At 56.2% G+C, this 23238-nt stretch overlaps 1 protein-coding gene across 1 annotated transcript; it reads right to left on the bottom strand.

Annotated features, from left to right (window-relative positions):
* Positions 1-1623: 1623 nt before the first annotated feature.
* Positions 1624-22652, bottom strand: MLC1 (modulator of VRAC current 1). The gene is made up of 12 exons (XM_079937734.1): positions 21908-22652; positions 21299-21467; positions 19771-19860; positions 18374-18427; positions 18030-18131; positions 12154-12252; positions 11713-11784; positions 10764-10880; positions 8770-8826; positions 8013-8135; positions 3723-3872; positions 1624-2223 (listed from the first exon to the last, which is right to left on the bottom strand). The coding sequence occupies exons 2-12, from the start codon at positions 21461-21463 to the stop codon at positions 2149-2151; spliced, it is 1104 nt and encodes a 367-aa protein (XP_079793860.1). The 5' UTR covers positions 21464-21467; positions 21908-22652; the 3' UTR covers positions 1624-2148.
* Between the last annotated feature and the right edge of the window lie 586 nt (positions 22653-23238).

Raw genomic sequence — 23238 nt, 5'->3', positions numbered from 1 at the left:
GGCATCCAGGCGGGGCCCCCGGCAGGGGCTGCAGTCCGAGGCGCGGCCACGGCCCGCGCGGGGGCCGGGGCGCCGGGGGCCGGGCATGGTGTCCGCGGGGAGGAGGGCCAGCGAGTGGCGCGCGCCCCGCCTGGGATCACGCGGTCCCGCCCTGCTCCGGGTGTCAGAGTTACACAGACCCGCCCTGGCAGTCAGAGCCCCCCAGGTCATAAAGACCCGAGGGCCACACCCGGGCCCCCGCCCCTGCGGAACCAGCCGGGCTGTCCAGGGCAGGCTGTGTCCTGGGACCCTCGGGCCTCTTTCTGGTCCACACCTCGGGCCTCCCTCTGCACCTAACATCCGATGTCCCCCAGCAGAACGCCCCCAGCCCACCAGGGAGTGTGCTCTCGTGTCCCCAGGGTCACTTGTGGGGCCTGACCCGCCGCCCCGGGGGTTCCCAGCATCGGCCAGTGTCCCAGCCCACCCAGATATCCTGCGTCTCTGGTCCAGCATCTTTGCGGAGGGAGGGGTGAGTAGGAAAGACCCGCCCACCCCATCAGTGCCTTTCCTCCTGGTAACTTTCCCAAATCTACATGTCGTCTTTATTTGGTTTAAAAATCTTTATTTTGCATCTAACTACCCAAGATAACCCGAAAGTGAGGTTCTGCGCCCACTCAATGAGGGGTGGTGGGCATTCCCCTGGGTGGGCCCCAGTGCCTTTCCCGTCTCCACCAGATCCCACTGCAGACTGGCTCAGGGCAACATAAATCATGAATAAATTAAAAGGTGGCCCTCGCCCCCGTCCCCCTCCTATGCTTTACCTCTCCGTTGTTTCAGACCTGGGCCCAGAAATACCCAGAGACCCAGAGTTAAACAGGCACCTGGGCCACGTTGACGTGTTAGCATTTATTGCTCAGGCGGTATTAAACTATGTCACACAAAAATGTAAATTGACAGAGAGAGGACTATACACTTTTAAAACCCCATTTGTGTGGATTTTTCAAGCTCTCTCTGAAATAAGAGAGTGCAGGCCTGTGTTAAGCCCCCAGGCACCTCATTCCAGCTCTAAGACTCAGACTTTCTGGACCCCCAGGAGACATCAGCCACACCTGCACTGTCCCCTTGGCTCCCGTCCAGGCTGGGGAGCTGCAGGAAGGGGAGGGGGCCCCGTGGGCTGTGGCTGGGTGGGGGCTGCTTGTGTGCAGGTGAGAGCCACCTTGCTGCCCCCGTGCTTGTCTGGGGGCCTGAGCAAGGCATTCGTCTTCCTGGCCCGCCCGGGACACGGAGGCCACCGAGACGTGGAGATGTGAGCTGTCAGTTTTCAGAGCCTTGGACAAGGGCCTTACCCCAGAGAACACTGAGCTGCCACAGTGGAGGGGGTTGGCCCCAGTGTTGTTGACAGAGGGCTCAGGACGGGTGCAGGCTGACCGCTGCTGAGCTGGGTCTCCACTGGCCGTGTAGGACACCCGTGCATGGACCAGAGCCACTGAACGGGGGCCCTTCCGGAAAGACTGGGTTTAAGTATAGAGAGAGCAGAAACGCAGGCAGGTGGGTTTCACGTGGGGAAGGCTGCACATTGGGGGTGGGGGCTGCCCTGCACCCCTGGTTCTGGGGGAAGTAGCCCCACGGGCTCTCGAGACAGGGCGGAAGCAGCTCTGCCCTCGTCAAGGAATCCATGCTCAGTCAGCGGGCGGGGCGCCCAAGAAGAGAAGGGCCGAAATGGGTGAGATCCACGCATGGCTTAGCGAGGTGTGCGTGCTGGCTGCGGGCAGCAGGTGCTCTACAAAAGCAGGGCAGGGAGGCGGGGCGAGGCCTGGAGGAGCAGACACCGGCAGCCGGCCACTGGTCGGGCCGGGAACCCAGAGGCCCGTGGTTGCCCAAATGTCAGCGCCTGGAGAGTTCAGCTCTAGCGTGGGCCCCTCCCTTACCTGGGGGCCCCGTGCCACTGCTCCTGTGGTTAGGCCACCTCCGGAGCACTGAACTGATTCCAACCCCCCCAGTCGGCACAAAATAGTCAACGTTTGCCTATTTCAAAATTAAACTACCGTAAGAAATGAAAGCTCCACGTTGCAGCCCAGCCTGCCCTACGAAAGGGGAGGGGCGAGTTGGAAGGTCGCGGCTCGGGGACGACTAGAGTCTGTGCGTTAAGTTAACAAGAGGGGTGCGCAGTCACTGGGCCATTTGCACCATGACGGCTCTCCACGCTTTCTCCTTGTCAAACTCCTTCAGGGGGCTTCTGGCCACCTGTGACTGAGACAGGCAAAGAGTTATTTGTCCCGGGCCACCCACGCGGCAGGAAGCAGGAAGGAGGCTCAGTTCCCTCTCACTACTCTGCTGTCCAGAGCCCCGGCACCTCCGGCCACGACCCAGAGCACATGTCCTCCGCAGGGGCGGGGCCTGGGCTGCGAGGTGGGCTCTGGATGGGGGGTGGGAGGCTGCCGTGAGTGGGCATCCTCCCAACAGCCGGGGAGCCGGGGGCTCGGGTGGAACCTGCCCCTGCCTCGTGAGGCCTCTTCCTGTGGGTCTGCATCCCAGCACCTGGCAGAGCAGCGTCTGCATTCAGTAGGTGCTCAGTAAATACTGCTGACTGTGGAATGATACACACCAGGGTGCAGGGGTAAGTCCCTCCAAGCTCTTGCTGGGGGCAGAGGCTGGACACTCCACAGAGAAGCGGTCTTGACCTGGCCCCGGAGGCTGTGAAGGCATCTCCAGGGGCATGACAACAGAGGAGGGAGGACGCTTGAGGCAACGGTCACCAAACAGGGAGGACAACTGCCCGGTTCAGCACCCCCTGCGCCTTCTGGAACATGGGGGGAGGATTCATTGGCCTGACACTGCACCTTGGCGTCCTGACGCAGAACCAGGGGGACCTCACGTGGGACCCAGGGACAAAGCCAACCCCGCTGGGGACTGACCACAACCGGGTAAAAACAACAACCAAACGACGCCATATGAGAAGTGCAACGAAGGGAGAGGTGGGGCAGGTAGGGTGGCTGAGGAAGGGCCAACGACGGACGCCGGAGTGCGTCCCCCGGGAAGGGCGGGAGAAGCCTCGTGGGGCGACAGGGTGACGAAGGCGGGAGGCTGGCCGCGCTGGACGTGTTGCCGGAGAGCAGCAGAGCAGGACGTGAGACGGGGCGGGCCCGGGTGGTGGCTGGGCGGGAGGAGCACCTGCAGGGAGGGCCCTGCAGCAGCCTCCCAGGTACACGGAGCACCTGGAGGACAGTGGGCAGGTTTGCCCGGGAAAAGCACCACAGTGGGCAGCTCACGGGGAGGAGCCTTTCAGCCGTGGGGACAAGAGGCAGGGCCTGGGGCAAGTGCAGCGGCCTCGAGCCTGGCCGAGGGGCTGGCGTGACCCTCAGAGCCCGCCGGCCAGGGGTCGCTGCTGCCACGTCTGTAGTGGGCACCCTGACGAGCCGCAGGAGGGAAAGCTCTGTGATCCATGCAGATGTTTGCCAAGTTCTCTTCTACATTTGTAAGGGTAGAACTGGAAGCATTCAGTCCATAACACCTTTCCAGAAATGGATTTGTGTTGGCCTGGCTGGCTTCAAAAGCGTATAATGTATTGTACCTTTCCAAGATTTTTCTGGGGCATTTTAAAAAATACGAAGTGACCCAACAGGTCTTGAAAGAAGTCAGCGCAGGTGGGCGTCACTTTGCCCAGGGCCCTGGGAAGACAGCCCCACTGGGATGGGACGGGACGGGACGGGACAGGGAGCCACGCTCGCTCGGAGGCCACTCACCTCTCCCGCCGGGCGTCCCTGCGGGCCGGTCTGTGCAGCGTCCCAGGATGCACCCGCCTTGAAGCGCACGCACTGGATGACCGTGGCCGTGTTGAGGCCCGCCTGCAGCAGCAGCTCCAGCATCAGCAGCAACAGAAGCGCGTCGTAGGACTGCCGGGGGTGGAGACAGGCGGTGAGCAGCCCGGGGCCTCTCCTCCTGGCTCTCAGCCGCCCCCAGGGCCCCACCGCGTGGGCCCACTGCCCAGGGAGGCAGCGCACAGGCTTCCCAGGCCGTGGCCCCGAAGCACAGACCGTGAGCCCTGCCGCAGTCTGTGTGGAGCGGTCTCAGGCTCTCACTCCACTGTGCCCTGTTACGTCACCAGCCTGAGCAGGAACATTCTGTCTCAGTGAGAGAGAGTTGAGGAAATCACTTCTGCTCTGGGTTTAACAGAGGGACACAAAGATGACCCGCCTCGTGGGGCGACAGGATGATGGTGCCGCTGCCCGGGTCAAGTCGTCCAGGCCTCCCAACAACCACTCGTGTCCACAGCGGAGCCACTGAAACCACCCGTGGCCTCGCCGAGGGTGCCCAGATGGGGCGGAGGTCTGCTGTGGAGGCCCCGAGCCGGACGAGAGACAGGGGCAGGGTCCGGGGCGGCGGGACACAGGCACGGTCGACAGATCCGTCTCGAGGCTGGAGGGTGCGGCACTGGCTGCTGGTGTGGAGGGGTCTGCCCAGGACTAGAGGGAGCCCCAGTGGCTGCAAGGACAACCACAGAGCACTGGCCCCTCCCCACACTGCAGGGGTGTCCTTCCAGCCTCAGAAATACAAAACAACGCGACGTTAAGACAAAGAAGAGCCCAGAAAATGTCACTTAGAAAAAAACCAAAAAGACTCAACAGCTCTGAAGTTTATACGCACATTTAACCATGAGTCCAGTTTTTTAAAAAATGCAACATTGGGCTGGCTTTCTAGAGCCAGGCAGGGTGATTCTAAAATTCATAGAGGGACTTCCCTGGTGGCAGTGGTTAAGAATCCGCCTGCCAACACAGGGGACATGGGTTCGAGTCCTGGTCCGAGAAGATCCCACATGCTGTGGAGCAACTAAGCCTGTGTGCCACAACCACTGAGCCTGCGCTCTAGAGCCTGCAAGCCACAACTACTGAGCCCACGTGCCGCAACTACTGAAGCTCTGCGTGCCTAGAGCCTGTGCTCCACAGCAAGAGAAGCCGCCGCAATGAGGCAATGAGAAGCCCGCGCACTGCAATGAAGAGTAGCCCCCACTCACCACAGCTAGAGAAAGCCCACGTGCAACAGCGAGGACCCAACGCAGCCATAAATAAATAAATGGATGAATAAATAAATAAATAGCATTCATAAAGAAGAACTAGCAAGCGACAGAAGTGAGTCAGCCCCGAAACGCAGGGCCGCTGGCCGCGAGGCATCGAGCAGGCCAGGTCGCGATGCCTGGTGCAAACCTCCGGGGTGCGCCTGGCGGTACAGACCGGCCGAGGGGGGACAGTCAGGGCAGAAACGGACGCAAACAGACCGAAGCTCCGTGCGTGATAAAGGCAGAGTCTCAGACGACTGAGGAAAAGGTGGGCTTTTCAATAAACAGTATTGAACCATGAGCCATTTGAGGAAAGTCCGATGGGGCCCACTCCTTGTGCGGCACTCCAGGCTAAACTCCCGCGGAAACACAAGTACGAGCCTTTCTAATTGTGACTTAAAATCTAGAAGCAATAAAGGGAAATATTGACAAATTTAACTACGTAAAAACAACAACAGGGCTTCCCTGGTGGCGCAGTGGTGGAGAGTCCGCCTGCCGATGCAGGGGACACGGGTTCGTGCCCCGGTCTGGGAGGATCCCACATGCCGCGGAGTGGCTGGGCCCGTGAGCCATGGCCGCTGAGCCTGCGCGTCCGGAGCCTGTGCTCCGCAACGGGAGAGGCCACAGCAGTGAGAGGCCCGCGTACCACAAAAAAAAAAAAAAAACAACGACGACGACAACAAAGTTTCCACATGACAAAAATCACAGCAAGCAGTGAAAACGGCTGCCAAGCTGAGGCTGCCGCTTGCATCTTCTGCGTCTGACGGAGGACTGGGCTCCCTGCGTTAGCAGCGTTCTCAAAGCCCACTAGGAAATGGTCAAGAGACACGGACGGAGGTTACTGGGGAAATGCAGCACTGTAGGCACACAAGAGGTCACTCATTTTCAGAGAGATGCACGTAACGGCCCCACCCGAGGCTCTGTCTCTCACCTGTGTTACAAAGCCCAGCGTGGCGACCCTCCCCAGCTACGCGGAAGCAGGTGCTCTCATACCGTTGGTGGGAGGGAAAACGGGAGCCCCCAGGAGAAATTAAGTTAAAAAAAGAAAAAGGTGAGGTGTAGAAGCGTGGTTAGAGTGACCTGTTTTGTAGGAAAGAAGGAAAATAATAATATGCACTGTAGGTTACCTGTAGAAGGAATCGGGGAAGCCGTGGATGGGACCACAACTCCCCTGAATTTGCCTTTCAGATGGTTTGACTTGAACCATGTGAAAGTTTTATATATTCAAAAATACTATTAAGAGGGAAAAAGCATCAGAGCCTAAAACTGAATACAGAGAGAAACCATCAAACTTGACTGTGTAGCAGGACCGCTCACAGAAGGGGGTGCCTTCGCAGAGCACATGACCGTACCTCCGCGTACAGCGAGCCGTCCCTCACCCAGCAGGTGCGCTGCTGGTCGAGAATGCGTCCTGTAATTGTGAACACGTGTGAGTCGTCAGGCAAATTTAAGCAGTAACTATATTCAATGTTACCAGGATTTTGGGACTAAGAGAAAAATGATGCAAATATAAAATAACAGAGGTTAAGGGGGAAAAAACCCTAGAACGTAAGATTTGAATTGGAAATAGCAATATACGTCAGGGATCTTTAAGTGGGCATACATTTCTCAGCTCCGTCCACTGACAGGGCTCAGGAGCAATGATGCCCCCACAGGAATGGGTACACGGCCCCCCTCCAAGGGCGAGGGCGAGACACGGCAGGACCAGGACCAGGTGAGCCCGGGCCATCTCAAGCGTCTGACGGGAGAAGAGGACGTGCTGGCATCTGGGAGCCGAGGGGTGGGTCGCCCTGAGCATCAAAGAACAAAGAATGCAGCGCTCTGCCGACAACGACGCACACACGTCCTCCGTGGGGTTCTCGGGCAGGCGCAGGTGTGAGCGCCCTGGCCTCCCCTGCGGCCCAGGCCGCGAGCAGCCCTCAGTGCTGCCCACAGGCGCTTCCGTCCTGCGAGGGATCGCCTGCCCTCCAAGAGGCACCCTGGCAGCCACGGCAAGCCGGCCAGGATGGCAACACCAGTGCACCTGGACTCGCTCCCGCTGACGCCACTGCAAACAGATCCACAGGCGGGACCATCTCCCGGACAACTGGCCTGGACTCCGAAAGGTCAGTGTCCTGGGGGAGAAGTGGGAACTGTCCCGGAGCCAAAGAGACTGAGCGACCCTCATAGCTCTGAGAACCTCAGCCCACGAAGCATCTTCTCGGGATGGTCTGAGGGGACAATGTGCTGTCACCTAGCACGTCAGCCACCTTGGCTGTGCAGGAGACTGTCCTTACTGTTGAGAGGCCAGAGCATCTAAGGGCGAAGGGTCACCTCAAACCTCTGCCACTCGCTTTCAGATGCCTCTGGAAAACGATGGCCATGTGTGTGCTCCACCCACCCGTCAGCATAAACACGCACACGGACACACACGTAAACCTCCAGGGAATCTCAGTGTTTACTGCATTAACCTTTCAACTCTGCCACATGTTTGAAATTTCTCATGATAAACATTTGGGGGCAAACACTGTCTATACTGAAACTAACCTCACCCGGAGCCCGAGCCTGCGGGGAGGACGCTGGGGCCCCGAGAAGCCCCCGTAGAGGGGAGGCTCTCACTCTCCTCAGTTTACCCAGGAACCAATGGGGTCTCTCAGGAAACTGGACAGACGGTGACTCTTAAATGCAAGTGGATGGGAACAGGGCCGAGAAAATGTAAGGCGCCTGTGAAGAGGGGTGTCTGGGGGGTGCCCAGGGCAGAGCAGCCCAGAGGAGAAGAACAGAAGCAGCTGAGCGGTGCCGGGCAGAACGGGCATCAGAGAAGGGTGCACAGACGCCTCACAGTGCACGGAGAAAAGCAAATTAGCAGAACCAGCTCCATGCGCGTCAGGCCGTGCGCAAAGCCAGCTCCGGCCATCTGCCCCGACGTGGGCAGCGGCTCAGCACTGCTCAGCGGCATCGTGTTTCTATAGAGTTCAAAATAAAATAAAAGAACACCCACCTTGAAGGCTGGCGGGTAATCTTTAAAGACATCCATGATTCTCATTACACTGAAGGACAGGTACCCCGAGGCCGTGAACAGCAGCGGGGCCGCGAGGCTGCAGATGGCTATCAGCACCTCCACCTGGCGGGAAGCAGACAAGAGTGGGAGGTCGGGGTCTGGGAGCCACTGCCCGGACAGAGGGTGCCGCCCGGCAATCACACAGCGGGAGTTACGAGCGGCGTGTGTCTGCGTCCAGCCTGGGGCGCCTGCTGAGTCTCTGTGCTCCGTCTGCCCGTTAACTCAAAGCTCACCACGTGTCGCGCGAGTTGTCTCAACTTAGGCGCAATTCGCTCTGTTGATAACATAGCACTTAGGAATGGATGGCCTCCTCCCAGTGCCCTCTGACCTGCTCCTGCGACCTCCCAAGGCCCTCCCGCCTCGGAGAGCCATGGCTGGCCCAGAGGCCACGCAGGCCCAGGTGTCGGCTGAGCTCGGCACCAGCTCGGAAGCTCACTTGGGCCGGTTTAGCGACACTCACTGTCCGACATCCACAGCCGGACAGGGCGCCGCCTCTGCTGAGTCCCAGGAATCTCTCCCGACTCTTATGCCAAATGGGCCGTTTCTGCTGACTTCCACAGACAGCCCAGCCCTCAGAAAGTCGCAAGGCCCCCTCAAGCCCGCAGCCTGCAGACGCCCCTCAGATGCTCGCCCCTGACCCCGCCCAGCCCGGCAGGTCGCTCCGCGGGTGCCTGGAACCCGGCCGGGCTTCACCTACCAGAGATCTGCTGGGACACTCTGCCGTCACATGGCTGGCAATGGCACTTGGAAAACACTAAGAGAAGGAAAAAGAAAGGCTTCAGAGATGAGAGCCCAGCAAGTCAGATCCCAAACGTGTACTCTCCCGTTCTGATTCGGGCCATCCTGGTCGCCAGGAGAGCCGGGGATCCGTGCAAGAGAGGCAGAGCAGCCTGGAACCCGCACACCTGCTCTCTCAGGTGCGGCACCCGCCCCCAGATGCTCGTGTGCGTGTCTACTGCTCCGTCTCGATTCAGCACCGCACCGGGGAACACAGACTCAGCAGCTTTGTCCGAGGCAGGGTCTGTGTTCCAACTTGCAATTGTCCCGACGATGTCCCGGTCCAGCTGGGTCTGTTCCCAGCTCAGGACCCAGTCGATGATCACGCTTCATGTTTCTTGTCAGTTCGCTGGCCTCATTGACGGGGAGGGCTCAGCTCACGCTCAGCGGTGCCACCTTCACGATGCCGCATTTCTGGAGGGAGCGCCAGCTGGCCGCTGGCGGGCTCGGCTGGGCTATCAGACTCAGGGCCCCTGGAGACACCGCGCCCCTGCCCACCATGTTTGACCACTGGGGGCTCCTCCGTTGGACCAGCATTCCTGTCCCTTTGTAATCAATAAATGCCTTTTCCCACTTATTTTAAGGAGCTTGATTTAGTTCTACACGATTCGGGCAGAGGGAAGCTCAGGGGAGCACAGGGCTTCCTCGAGGTTGCTGAGTGCTGGGCCCAGCCCCCTGCCATCCATCTGCCCCCCAGCTGGGGGTCCAGGCGCCCAGGGGTCCGCTGCCCCAGCCCAGCACAGCCTGCTGGGCCCAGGTGTGTCCGGGCCCCAGTTACCCATCCACACGCCCACAGAGGAAAAGGAAATGCCCAGGCCCTTGGTGTGGGAGCACCAAGCACAGGAGCCTGTGGTTTGGGGGCATCACGTGATATGTGGAAACTCGGGTGTGCAGGGGCCCATCGCAGCTGCTCCAAGCGGGTGTGTGGCCCACACCCAGCCGGCAGCACAGCCAAGGGGGGCCAAAGCCTGGGGGCCGTGTGTTCCCCGGGCCGCATTTCAGCTAAACGCTAAACAACATTAAATTACGTAAGTCAACTCGGACTTACTTATACAAGGATGAAAGGCCCATGTTTAGAACAGTGACTGTGTAGTCAGTAAGCACTTACCAAGCACCAGGTGCGGGGCTAGGCATTTACGGTACTCGTATTCAATGTAAAATAATATAAATGTATTACATTTTAAAACGTATTATAAAACAATATGAATGTTATATGTTATAAAATAATAAAACAAGTACTTTTCAGGGAAACTAATACAAAAAATATAAAATACTAATAGCAGCTACCGCGTCCCCGGTGCCGCAGTGGATAAGAATCCACCTGCCAATGCAGGGGACATGGGTTCGAGCCCTGGTCCAGGAAGATCCCACATGCCACGGAGCAACTAAGCCCGTGCGCCACAACTACTGAACCTGCGCTCTAGAGCCCGTGAGCCACAACTACTGAAGCCCGCACTTAGAGCCCGTGCTCCGCAGCAAGAGAAGCCACCACAATGAGAAGCCCGCGCACCGCAATGAAAGAGTAGCCCCTGCTCGCTGCAACTAGAGAAAGCCTGCGCGCAGCAACACAGCCAAAAATAAATAAATAAATTTATATTTAAAAAAAATAATAGCTAATCTGAGGGAGTAAACAGTATCATGATTACAAAAATACATCTGTATGAGGTACTGGTATCCTCAAGCCAGTTTAAAATAATAATAATAATAATACCAGCTAACATCCCGACTCATTTAATCCTCGGTTCCCAAATCGCCCTGGTCTGGGTCCCACGAGGACCTGGGAAGCATCTTGCTCGGCCCACCAGCGCCCACTCCCCACCCCCACCCCTCCTCCCGCTGCTTTCCAGCCTGACTGCCCCAAAGCCGAGCTCAAAGGCCGGCCACACTGACAAGGGCCACCCAGGGTGTACTCACGGCCACTAAGATCCAAAAGAACGTCACCGAAAGGTGCGGGCCTGAGATGGCGTCATCCACATTCAGAGCGATGACCCCTCCAAGGATGGCGGAGACACCGGCGATCACCTCGATGACCTGGGGGCAGAGAGTGTCACCCAGGGGAACGGGCAGGCTCCCCGGGGTCCCTGGAAGGGGGCGGGGGTGCAGGGGGTCCTGTGAGTTCAGGGCAGAGCATCAGGGCACCCCGTGCTGAGACACTGAGGATAACCTCCAAGGGGATATCGAAAACGCATATTTCCAACCCAAATTCGTGGGAAAGGGAAGGAAGAAGCTCCTGCCAATTCAAAGGAAGGTGGGAAAAGGCATAGAAAATAGGAAACAAAAAGATGGAGAAATAAATATGAAAGTGTCAGGAATTGCGCTCTGAGTGAACCAGCTCAATTCAAACGGCACCAACACTCTGTACAGAAACTGCCCAGATGCAAGGACAGGAAGAGCTGGAAGAAGAGGGGAAGATACACAGGGAAAATATTAACCGAGAGGTAACTGACGTAGTTAACAATATATGTTCTATGGCAAAAACCACTACTATAGAGAGTTGCTCGTAATGATTAAAAAAAAAAAAATGAAGGAAGGAAGGAATTCTAAACTTTCGTGTACCTAAAAACCCAGGCTCCAAAACTCTATGGTGAAAAGCTACAGAATTACAAAGACAAATTGATAATGCCCACAGATTGGGAGGTTTTTAACAGATCTTTCAGTAATAGAACGAGTAGACTAAAAGATTTTGGAGAGGACGTAAACGAGTGAAAACACAATTAACATATAATTTATGGACACATTGAGAGTAAAAGGGGGTGTACTGTCAACCAGGACAGTTCATGTACCAGGGACACGCCTACACCATATTTATCTAGTACTCCCCCCACAATGAGATAAAATAAGGAGAAAGAAAAGCTTTTCTTACGGAATAGGATTTCAGGACCCGAGCAGGAAATGTCACTTCATACAGAATGTTGGTGCTCTCCGAGATGGAGCCCTGAAAAGAAACAAAACCTCATCACAGGGGTGGCCGTCCGTCCAGGCCGTCGCTCGGGTGATGGTCTGAAACGTGAGCATCTGGAAGACGCTCCTGGATCTCCAGGCTTCAGCGCAAAAGCTCAAACACGGACCTTCTCGTTGCATGTGAAAATGTGTTTGATTGCTGAAGTCCTAGTTTACAAGGTGATACTTCAGGCGGACTTGGTCTCTGCGTGTAACACTACTGGGGGGTGGGGGTGGTGTTACTTGGTCAGGATCAGGCTGCGGAGGAGATGGTGCTGCATCCCCAGGTTTGCCTCCCTGGGGCCGTTGGCCCCTCGCTCCGCAGCCGGGTCTGCGGTGCAGCCGTGCCTCAGGCTGGACCAACCTTCTGCTTGCAGTGCGCCTCGCTGGACCGCGCAGAGATGATCACCGTGGCTGCCATGAAAAGCTCCAGCAGAAGCAGCAGAATCAGATTGAAATTGATCTGCCAAAGGAGAACACATACGTCTGTAAAACCGGCTTCTTCACTTTCATCCAGTAAATGTGGACAATCCCACGAAGGGGCTTAGACGCCTCTTCAAAGTCTCAGCAACTTTTCTGTCCAAAGCCAGATGCCAGGCACACAGCTCTGACTCACGTATGTCTTTTTGTTTGTTGGTTGGTGGGTTTTTGATTTTAAATTATTGTTGGCTCAAGGGCTGGATTTGGCCCTCGGGTTGTAGTCTGCCCTGATCTCAACCTTCCTTGGTGTTTGGTCTCTCCTGGGTATTTACTCTAAAGGGATGAAAACTTACGTTCACACCAAAACCTGCCCACGTTTATAGCAGCTCTGTGCATAATTGTCCCAAAGAGAAAACACCAGGGGGTTGGGGGATACGGAGCTGATGCACGTCCTGACTGTTGGCAGTTACAGAAATCCATGCCTGTGTTTAAATCCACAGGACAATACACCAACAAAGTTGATTTAACTGTGTGATATAAAACCAACCAATCGGGAATCTCCTGGCAGTCCAGTGGTTAGGACTCAGCACTTTCACTTCCGTGGCCAGGTTCAATCCTTGGGCGGGAAACTAAGATCCCATGCAGCGCGGCCAAAAAAATAATAAAATAAAATAAAACCAACCAATTGAGAGCCTCTATGGGCCTCTCCCGCCACCTGCCCCAATCACCTGGGCAGCCCCTCCGCCCTGAGCCCACCGAGATTATTCACGCTGGCAGGTCTGAGCCTGCTCACCCTGCCTCACATCTCTCCCTGCGGAAACCCAGTGAAGGCTCCTGCCCACGTGTCCCCTCTCCCTGCCTCCTGACCGGCCCTGGGGCCCCCTCCTCTTGGGACCTGTGATAAACTATCTTTGCAGTGGCAGTCGTCTCCTGATCTCTTGGCCTCATTATACCCTCAATGATGATTTTTAAAAATTCTACATTTAAAAACAAATGCAACTAATAAGTTGGATCTACAGAATTGTACACGCAAAATAAAACATAGAATTTTCATTCTTTTGTAGCATTTGTGTAACACTAACAAAAATTGACCATCTATTAGGCCACAAAACAAACCCTGGTAAATTCTGAACAATCAGTACATTATAGGTTGTACATTCTGACCCCAATGTAGTGATATTAGAAACCAATAATAAATGGGTGACCTTTTAAGATAATTCCACATGTCTGTTTCATCAGGGTTCTAGGCAGAGACTGACAACCAGAAATACAAAGTGAGGTTAACAGAGCAAAGCCAGTTCTTCGAAAAGACTACTAAGAGATACAATAGAGATATAAATTACATTTCAGAATGAAAAGGAGAAATAACTAAAATATTTGGCTTGAATTAAAAACGGTGAGCAAGATGAACGACTGTAAACTAATAATTTCAAAAACCTGCACGATATAGATAAACTTTTGATAAAAATATAAAACCCAAAATTTGACACAAGAAGAGACCAAAAACTTTAACACTAATAATGAAAGACCACCCCTCACCAACAGCCCCGGATGGAGATGGCTTTACAGGTGAGGTCTACCCTACTTTCTAGAAGCAGCGACTTCTTATCATATCAAGGTTTTACAAAAAACAAAAGAGAGATGAGAGCTGCCTCGTTCATTTTATGAGACCAGTATAACCCTGGTTCTAAAACCGGACAAAGGGGTCTTCCCTGGTGGCGCAGTGGTTAAGAATCCACCTGCCAATGCAGGGGACACAGGTTCGATCCCTGGTCCAGGAAGATCCCACATGCCGCAGAGCAACTAAGCCCATGCGCCACAACTACTGAGCCTGCGCTCTAGAGCCCACGAGCCACAACTACTGAAGCCTGCGCACCTAGAGCCCGTGCTCCACAGCAAGAGAAGCCACTGCAATGAGAAGCCCACGAGTAGCAACAAAGACCCAAAGCAGCCAAAATTAAATTTAAAAACAAAAAAAACGTATTGGAAACTCTTTAGATACAACCTATTTAAAATCAGGAATAAGCCAGAGAGCCCCACGGTAGCAGAAGTCCTGGCCAAAGCGATAGAGCAAAAGGAACAACAGGGTTAGACTGAACAGGAGCGTTTAAACTGCCGTTATCTGCAGACGATAGGGTGACCTACATAGAGAAACCAACATAACCTACAGAAAACGCGGAGGATACGAGTCCAGCAAAGCTTCCAGACACAAAGTCCACTTATAAAAACCCTTTTTTAAAAACCAGTACAATATGAATAAGGTCTAAGTTAACATGTGCCAGTGTCAGTCTCCTGATCTGACCATGTAAGATGCTCTCATTGGGGAAAACTGGATGAAGGATACACAGGAATGCTCTGTACTATGTGTGCAAATTCCTTCCAGTCTCAAATATTTCAAAATAAAGAAAAAATGAAAATCAGTAGCCTCTCTCTGCACTAGCAATAAGCCATCTAAAAATATAATTTAATAAATAAGACACGATTCATACTAGCAACACATCTGTGAATCATCTAGGGATTATCTAACCAAGAATACTCAGAACTCTCCAACCCTAACAAAGGACGGAGATGATATGAGTAAGTAGAGACGGTCTGTGCTCTCAGTGGGATGACTCCACGGAATAAAGATGTCACTTCTCACAAAACTACTCTGTAAACATCAAGGAATCGTAATAGAACCCCAGCTGTATTTTTTGAGGAACTCAATAAACTTATCCTGAAATATATTTGAAATAGGAGCTGTCAGCTTTGAAGAAGGAAGACAACTGGAGTCACGAAGCCACAGTACAAAGCGTGGCGTCGAGCAGCTCGCGGGGGAACTTGACACACGGTGTGACAGCAAGTGCTACAGCTCACAGGAAGACACCCCTGATTTCGGACAAGCCGAGGACGGGAAGGAAGCCCAAGAGGGCAAACACCCAGGAGGAGGGGCTCAAAAGTACTAGTGATCGGAGAGTGTGACCTGAGGTGACAGCAAGCCACAGCACTGTCACCAGACGGGAAAACAGGGGCTGTTGGGGACGCCAAGTGCGGGAAAGGCTATGGGACCTGGCAGCCTCCCGCTGGCGGTGAGGGTGTGTCCTGGGCTTAGCTGAATCCAGGTGGACTCACGCCCCTCCCCGGCCTACGAGGACCCCGAAGGCATGTGCCCACGTCGGCCCAGTTGTGGAAGGGGAGCGTCGGAGGCCGTGGAGCTGGATCCTTCCCTAAAGAAAGCGGGGCCCACGGCGGACATGCAGCAGCCCAGGCAGGGATGGCAGGTGGGAAAGAGGGAGCAGAGACTCTACAGCGAAGCCCTGCGTGGCTGTCCCCAGGGCGGAGGTTCAAGTCCAGCGCCCGGCTCCACAGGGAGACAGGGGAGGGGAGCAGCCCCTTTCCTGAGCGGCCTCACGCTGCAGTTTCCTGTTTCACCATTTGTGACCTTGTGTTTGGACACCGGTGGTCCTGACATCGTGGTCCTGGGGTCCTTCCACGTGTTTAGGTGTCCGAGCTTCGTGTCCTGCACATGACCTGGCTGGACCTTCGAGGTGGCAGGAGCCTGAGGGTGTGGCTAACGGCGGGCTCTGGCGCTGGGGCCTGGGCTGGGGGACGATGCGGGTCCAGCTCCAGGGGAGGCACCCAGCAGGAGGAGGCTGTGAGCATGAAGCTTCGTGCGGGGAGGCCCCCAGTAGGAGGAGGCTGTGAGCATGAAGCTTCGTGCGGGAGGCCCCCAGTAGGAGGAGGCTGTGAGCATGAAGCTTCGTGCGGGGAGGCCCCCAGTAGGAGGAGGCTGTGAGCATGAAGCTTCATGCGGGGAGGCTCCCAGTAGGAGGAGGCTGTGAGCATGAAGCTTCATGCGGGGAGGCCCCCAGTAGGAGGAGGCTGTGAGCATGAAGCTTCGTGCGGGGAGGCCCCCAGTAGGAGGAGGCTGTGAGCATGAAGCTTCGTGCGGGGAGGCCCCCAGTAGGAGGAGGCTGTGAGCATGAAGCTTCGTGCGGGAGGCCCCCAGTAGGAGGAGGCTGTGAGCATGAAGCTTCGTGCGGGGAGGCCCCCAGTAGGAGGAGGCTGTGAGCATGAAGCTTCGTGCGGGGAGGCCCCCAGTAGGAGGAGGCTGTGAGCATGAAGCTTCATGCGGGGAGGCCCCCAGTAGGAGGAGGCTGTGAGCATGAAGCTTCGTGCGGGGAGGCCCCCAGTAGGAGGAGGCTGTGAGCATGAAGCTTCATGCATCTTTCACAATTTCTTCATCCATTTTGTGCACTTGGGGGGCACCACCCTAGGTAATGGACGTTGGATTATCTGTTTTGGTTTGGAGTTTTTGCCACGATCCACAGGGCTGCTAGGAACACACCGCCTGGTCACATGCATGCGTGTCTCTCCAGGGTTTGTGCCATGGGGCTCCCCAGTGTATGTACTTCTTCAGAAAGGACCTGCAAATTCCAGACTTTTCCACAGAGCCTGCAGCAGCACGTAGGAGCTGTCGGACGTGAGGGAACCACCCTGGGCTCCCGCCCGTCCCGACGCTGGAAACGCATCTCCTGTGGCTTTCATTGACCTCCTCTGATTACGAGTGTGGCTCCCCTGAGCTGCGCGTTGGCGCTGTGGCTTCCTGCTGGTGAGCGCCCGCGTGGTCCCCTGCTGCCCTTCACTTTCTCCCAGGGCTCCTCATGTACCCTGGGACCAGCCGGCCGCTCCAAGAGAACGCGTCCCTTTCCGTACAGAGTGTGCTCCTTGTGTCTGCGGGACGACTGGCCGCGGCTTCGTGGTGGGCGGGCCGGGGGCAGGGCCCCCCCAGGTTGGTCACGGCTGTGCTCCGCGCCGGGGCTGCGGCCGCGCACGTGGGGCTGCCTGGGCCGACTGGTTGGGGCGGCTCTCCTGTCCTGCTGGGACGGCTGTGGGGTGCGGGTGAGTCCCCAAACACGTTCAAGGGGGCTCCACCCCAGCCCTTGGTCACCACCTAAACCTGCTGGGTCCTGCCTGCAGGCGCACTTGCTCTGGACCCACGGGACAGGCGCCCACTTCTGCGTAGGGTTTCTTTGGTAAAGAAGCGTCGTAATTCTCAGCGAGGCTTTATGATTTCCTACAAGAGCCTCCAGACTTTTTGTTAGGTTTATTCCCAGGAACTTTAGAAAATGATATCTGTAATTAAATAACATTTTCCAAAACCTCTGTTTCTGGCACAAACAACTGTTTTACATTGATTTTCACATCCAGCAACCATGCTACGTGGGCTTAATAATGCAAATGTCAAGAAAGGAGAAAATCATCTCTTCTGCAGAAGATGGCAGCACTGGGGCTCCTTTCAGATCCGCGTGTCCGCCCATTTTGCATGCCCTAACACACCTGGCTGAGATGTCCTCGGGCCACCACAGCCTCTTCCCGATCTTAAAGAAAACGTGTTGAACACAGAGCAGAGGTATCTCTGATCAGGTCCTGTTTCCTAGAGATGTTTTTTCTGCTGCATTGTAATTTAAATGACAAGACTCTTCCATTTTTCTTAACGGAACATAAAGTAACAGGGCAACTTATGTCAGCAGTATCGCAGATCTGATGAAAGATGTTATTACATTACTGTTAATGTTTAAGAACTGTTGTGAAAGAGATACAAAAATCAGTGAATTCGTCCACTGAAATCAGTGAAAGCGTTAAAGACAATTCTTTTCTTCGGAAGCCTAAATGAAATTCTCAAACTCAAGAGCTACGATACACATCTCCGGTGTAACTACCCAGCAGATAGCTCCCTAACGCCAGCTCCGAGCCCACAGGGCTCAGCAGACACAGTGGGACCAGAGCCCTCGGCTCCTGTGACCCCAGGAGGACCCACGTGGCTTTCCAGGGACTTACATCTACTGCTGACGGGTTCAGTACAAGTTTGCATCCAAACCAGATCAAACACGTCGTGGTGACAGCAAACGTGGACACAAACAGTATCTGGAAGTTGGGAATCTGGAAAACAAGACAGGAGGGGTTTCGTTCTCCTTTGTGTGAGGAAAGAAACCAAGTGACATTCAACCACATAACCGGGCATTCATCACCCATCCCAAGGATGGGGCACCTGGAGTCAGCTGGGGGGATGCCTGCGAGCTCGGGCCCCTCCGCCCTCCTGGGGGCAGAGGGAGGGGGGTTGAAGGAAGCCCCACGGCGCGGGTGCAGGGCTGCAGAGGGTGCGGACAGAAGGCTGGACTCACCGCGCTGACGTTTCTCCTCCAGACAGCAAAGCTCACTATGGCTGAGGGGACGCACTGAAAAGAGAGAGCAGGTGAGCGTCCCTGCTGGGCACTCTGTGTCCTGAAAACCCACATGGCCCGAGACATGTCCCCCTCCATCAGACGCAGTGGTCTCTCTCGACGCTGAAGGGTGCTGGGTCTTTCAAAATAATAATTCTGGAACGAGTTTTAATTGTTCTGATGATGAAAAAGACACCGAAATGAAGCCTGTCCTAGCTGGACGCGCTTAGAAGCAGATGTAGCTTCCTGTGGCCTGAGACCAGGCGCGTCTTGGTGAGAGTCACGCAGAAAGGGGAAACCATCTGCGTGTGAATGAGCAGAAATGCTCAGGGCCCCAGAGCCCCCGGGGTCCTCGTCAGAGGTCCCCACTGCGTCCCTGGAGCCGAGGACAAGGGAGAGGGCCAGCCTGGGCTCAGGGCGGGGCGGAGTTGGGGGGCCAGCCTGGGTCCCGTGGGCCGTGCCGGTGTCACTCTTGCAGCAACGGGACCTCCCCGCCCAGACCCTGCAGTGGGATCTGGGGGCGGGGGGTGAGCCCAACAAGGGTCGGATGGGGGCTGGGCACCGACGGAGGACCCAGTGGGACCACCTGACCGGTCTCCCTAGCCCGTCACCCCTGGGGGTGAAGGACGTAACCGAAGATTTTGCTGGGACATCAGCCTAGGTCAGCGTGGCTCTGCAGCCATCTGAGTCAGAGGTCAGAGGTCCCTGTGACCCCCAACCAGGGCTGCTCCGGTGGTGAGCAAAGGGCCACCTAGAAGGTTCCAGAGAGAAGGGCAGGAAACGGGTCAAATTCTTTCAAGGGGTTTTCTTCTAAGGGAGTGGAGGCTGGGCAACCTGTGGCAGGGGGTACACGGTAAGGGCAGCTGCATCTGTCTTGTGTTTTCAGACTTTTGGGCATGCTGACAGGGCTGGAACAGGAGAGCAGATGGGCGAGAGGGCCCCCCAAACCCCAGGGGATGTGCCCTGTGCTTGAGCTGGTGGGAGTCACTGGTCGTCTCCCCATGAGGACTGGCGGCTCCCCAGGCCTCGGCTCTGAGTCCAGAAGCAGGTACAAGCTTCGGGGAGGGGTGAGGTGTGGCCCCCAAATCACAGAGGGGCTTCCCTGCCGGCTCATGGGGCAGCCGGGGCAGCATGCCCCTGCGTGTTGTAAATCGAAGTGCCGGTTCTTGCTCTGGAGTCTGTGGGGTAAGATAGATTTGCCTCATAGATCATTTTCAAAAGCAACAGATGCTATTCGAAGGCAAAGTATAGGAAGAGAGTTTGAATGAGGAGCGAGTGACAGCAACGGGTAAATCTCAGAGCAAAAAACCCAGGTGCATAACCTCAAACATCAGTGCTGGCACAGGACTGCTACTCACTGAACCTGCAGCGCAGCGTAGGTAATCCATCTCCAAAGGAAACACGTTTCCCAGGTAGAGGGAGAAGCCCGAGGTCACAAGCAGGCAGCTCTGCAAGACAGCAGCACACGTTCGGGCGACGACACAGTCAGGCCTGGCGACGCGGAGGCCGAGCAACTAGCCCTCCGACCACAACTTGACCCTGTGCAACACCGACATCCCCGCCTGGATCCCGCCAGACCTCCTCCCTGCAGGACGGCAGCCGCCCACCCTCCCCCAGGGTAGGTTATGGGCATCTACACTTATTTGGGGGACAGGAGACTCTGTCAAAATTCAAAGCAAGAAATGGCGGCTCCACTCCCCAGAAAACGCCTTCACCCCACATGTGCAATTTCAGGGGCCTCGGGGCCCCCCAGGTCCAGGCACAGAGCCAAGCACACAACCCCATCCTGCTCAAGGCACCAGAGATGGAAACTCACTGCACAGGGTGAGGCCACGGGGTCGAAGTCACTGGTATAAGGTCACTCAGACCCGGGTGTGGGCAGAGGGCCGTGCGCACCCCATGGAATGGGGGCACTGGGGCCCGCGGGCCCCGGGGGGCGGGGGAGGCCAAGGCGCACCCCTCAGGGAGAAGGGGGCAGCGGGATCAAGGGCTGTGGCCGCCGGATGCTGCGGGCAACAGAGTCCAGGACCTGGCAGTGAGAGGAGGCTGACCAGCCGCCCACTGCCCACCCGGGGGCTGGAGGGAGGAGTGACCTCTTCGACCCACACAGTGGGAGTTCCCGTCTCAGTGGCACAGGGTAGTGGCTGGGGAGAGGGTGGGCAGGACAACCAGGGTGCCGTGGGGCTGGCCCACAGAGCCTGGGACCCAGGGAGAGGCAAGACCCCAGCCCGGATCCTGGACCTCGGCCCCTGGCACGCTGACCCCCGAGCTCCTGCCCACAGAGAGGTGCGTCCAGTGGCCAGCCCAGGTGACCGCGCCCGCTTGGGCCAAAAGGGCTTCTTCTGTCATCCAAGTGCTTATCCAGGCATATCGGAAGGGAGACGTCCCGGGACCCCAGGCAAGGTCCCCTCAGGCCTGCCCCCTCCTCCCTGCTGGCCCTGGCCCCTGGCCCCTCAGCCTTCCCTGGTCCCATAGCCCTGGGCTCCTGCCTCAGGACGCCATCCTGCTGTCCACCCCCCAGAGGCCCCTCCTGCGAGCGTGGCCCCTCCTCCCCACCACTGCAGACCCCCAGGAGGTGAGGGTTGTGGAGGCCGCCCTGGTACAACACATGAGCCGGCAGGCTCAGCGTGGGCCCTGGGCTGTCCGACCCCTGCCAGGACACAGAGCCGCCACGGCCCAGAGGCCAGCAGGGCCAGCAGGACAGAGCCTCACCAGCTGAGGAAAATAACTCAAAGAGCAGAGCGAACAAGCACATCGGCACCCGTGAGTCTCTCAGAGGCAGAAGTAGCCCGGGGCTGCTCCTCCCCGGGCCATCTGGGAACAGCACCCAGGCAGCGGACCCCGGAGGGGACGGTGTCTCCGTGGGCCTGGCGCGGAGCTGCTCACCCCCATCAGCACGGAGAAGACCCACGTCTTGTGGCTGAAGCACGGGGGCAGCCTGGAAGACAGCTGAAGGTCGCTGGGCTTGGTGTCCGGGGCGTAGCTCCCCGCATCCGGCCGCCCGCGCTCCAGTGGGGGCATCCGGTCGTAGCCCAGCTCCTCCCGGGCCATGGCGCTGCCGGGGGGCAAAGGCTGACATTAGCGGCCGCAGCGCTGCACTCACCACGCCACCACTCATTTATTTGTGATAAGATTACAAATTTCACTTCTGATCACTCTGAAAAAACTCCCAAAGAAGCGATTTTCAATAATACTTATTTTTAAGTTGTTTTCAGTAAAAGAGATATCATTTGTATAGAAGTACTGTAAGAAGAAAATAAGCAGTTAATTCCACAAGTGCATAAAATCACTTTCCCAGGAAAACGAACCTGAACAGTCTAGATTCACAGCAGGACTTCAGGCTTTAAGCGCTTCGCCCTCCCACCGCCCCCTCAATTTCACTTCCACTGGCAGCTCCACTTATGAGTCTCATGACGTGCTGGCTACTCCAAACTCCAAACTGGACAAGAGATCACAGATGTGCTCCACACGAGGACTTCCCGTCTGCACACTTACCTCCGCGGCAGTTCTGGTGTGGGAGCGCCGGTCTCTGGGTGAGGGGCTCCCGTTACCGAGTCCCCCTGCCTTGGGCGTCCAGCAGGAACTATTCACAGACAGGACAAAAGCCTGGCAAGGAGGACCGCTTCCTGAATTTCAATGAGGTCACGAAGCGAGGGATCCTGGAAAGTTCTTGGTGGTTGTATAACTGCTGGCCCAGAGTTCCGCTCCGTCCGGCGCCAACCCCGCCAGGAGCAGAGGGGCCTCGTCAGGTCCCTTGCAGGCAGACAGGCTGCAGGCGCTGGGGTGGGCATCTCGGAAGAAGAGGTGTACCCGACTGCAGAACTGCACCAAGCACAGGATCCTGGCGGGCCGGAGGGCCGGGTACCTCTTTTGGAAACAAACACGTTTTTATCCAAAGCCTTATTCTCCATCCTTTCCGGCAGCCCTTTTCCATCCCCTGTGATCACACAAGGAACACAAGGTCTCACACACATTTGCGCTCAACGTGGCTGACCTGGCCCTCGAACTGCTTGGGATTCTGACCCGCGGGTTCCTGTGGGCAGCGCCGGGTCCCGCTGTGCCCTTTCTTTCTGCTCACCAAGCAGAGGGAAAGGACGGGAGGGCAATTTGCCCAGAGACACTGGCGCCCCACAATTACAGCACCAGTCTTTGTGCTCACAGGAGCGCTTAAATGGCTCAAACCAAAGCATTCTGCAAAACTGCCTCCTCAGACCACAAGCCCACATCAGGCTTGAGCAAAGGCTTCAGTTTCCCATCATGGGATGCTCTGTTGTCTTCGTTTATCAACCAATCAAGAAGGATTAGAATTAATTTTCACAAACTGTGAAGTCAAGAAGGGATTTTAAATAGATTGAAAAACCTCCCAAACCTCCTTATTAACTGTCTTTTAAAGCAGTAAGTGGAACTAGCAGGAAATGTCCGACCAATGGAACTCTTCACTTCTCTGTTTGAAGAAAAGCATTAAGCAGGTTTCACCATTTCTGTGCCTTTCCAAAGTTGTTCTCTAAGAAATCAAACAAGCTGCCTTGAATTAGAGATCGTAGGACAAACCCCGCCCAAAGCGTCCTGGGAAGAACTTCCTCGTTTCTGGCGGCAACACTAGTTTCTAGAACAAGCCCCGATCCCTGACACAAACTATGGTTCCTCAAGAGCGCTTCCTCTGTCTTCCACTGCCGAGGTCCCGCTCATGCTTCAACATTCACCTCGCCGTTCAGCAAACATCTGCAACGTGAACAGGGCAGGCCACGGTCCTTCTCACATGGAGTCCGCAATCTAATGGGGGGACAGGCGCACACAAGAAGAATAAATGGGTGTGTTCTATGGTG

This window comes from Stenella coeruleoalba (assembly GCF_951394435.1).
Source record: "Stenella coeruleoalba genome assembly, chromosome: 11".
Taxonomy (NCBI): Eukaryota; Metazoa; Chordata; class Mammalia; order Artiodactyla; family Delphinidae; genus Stenella; species Stenella coeruleoalba.
This window is presented reverse-complemented; position numbering and strand designations above follow the sequence as displayed.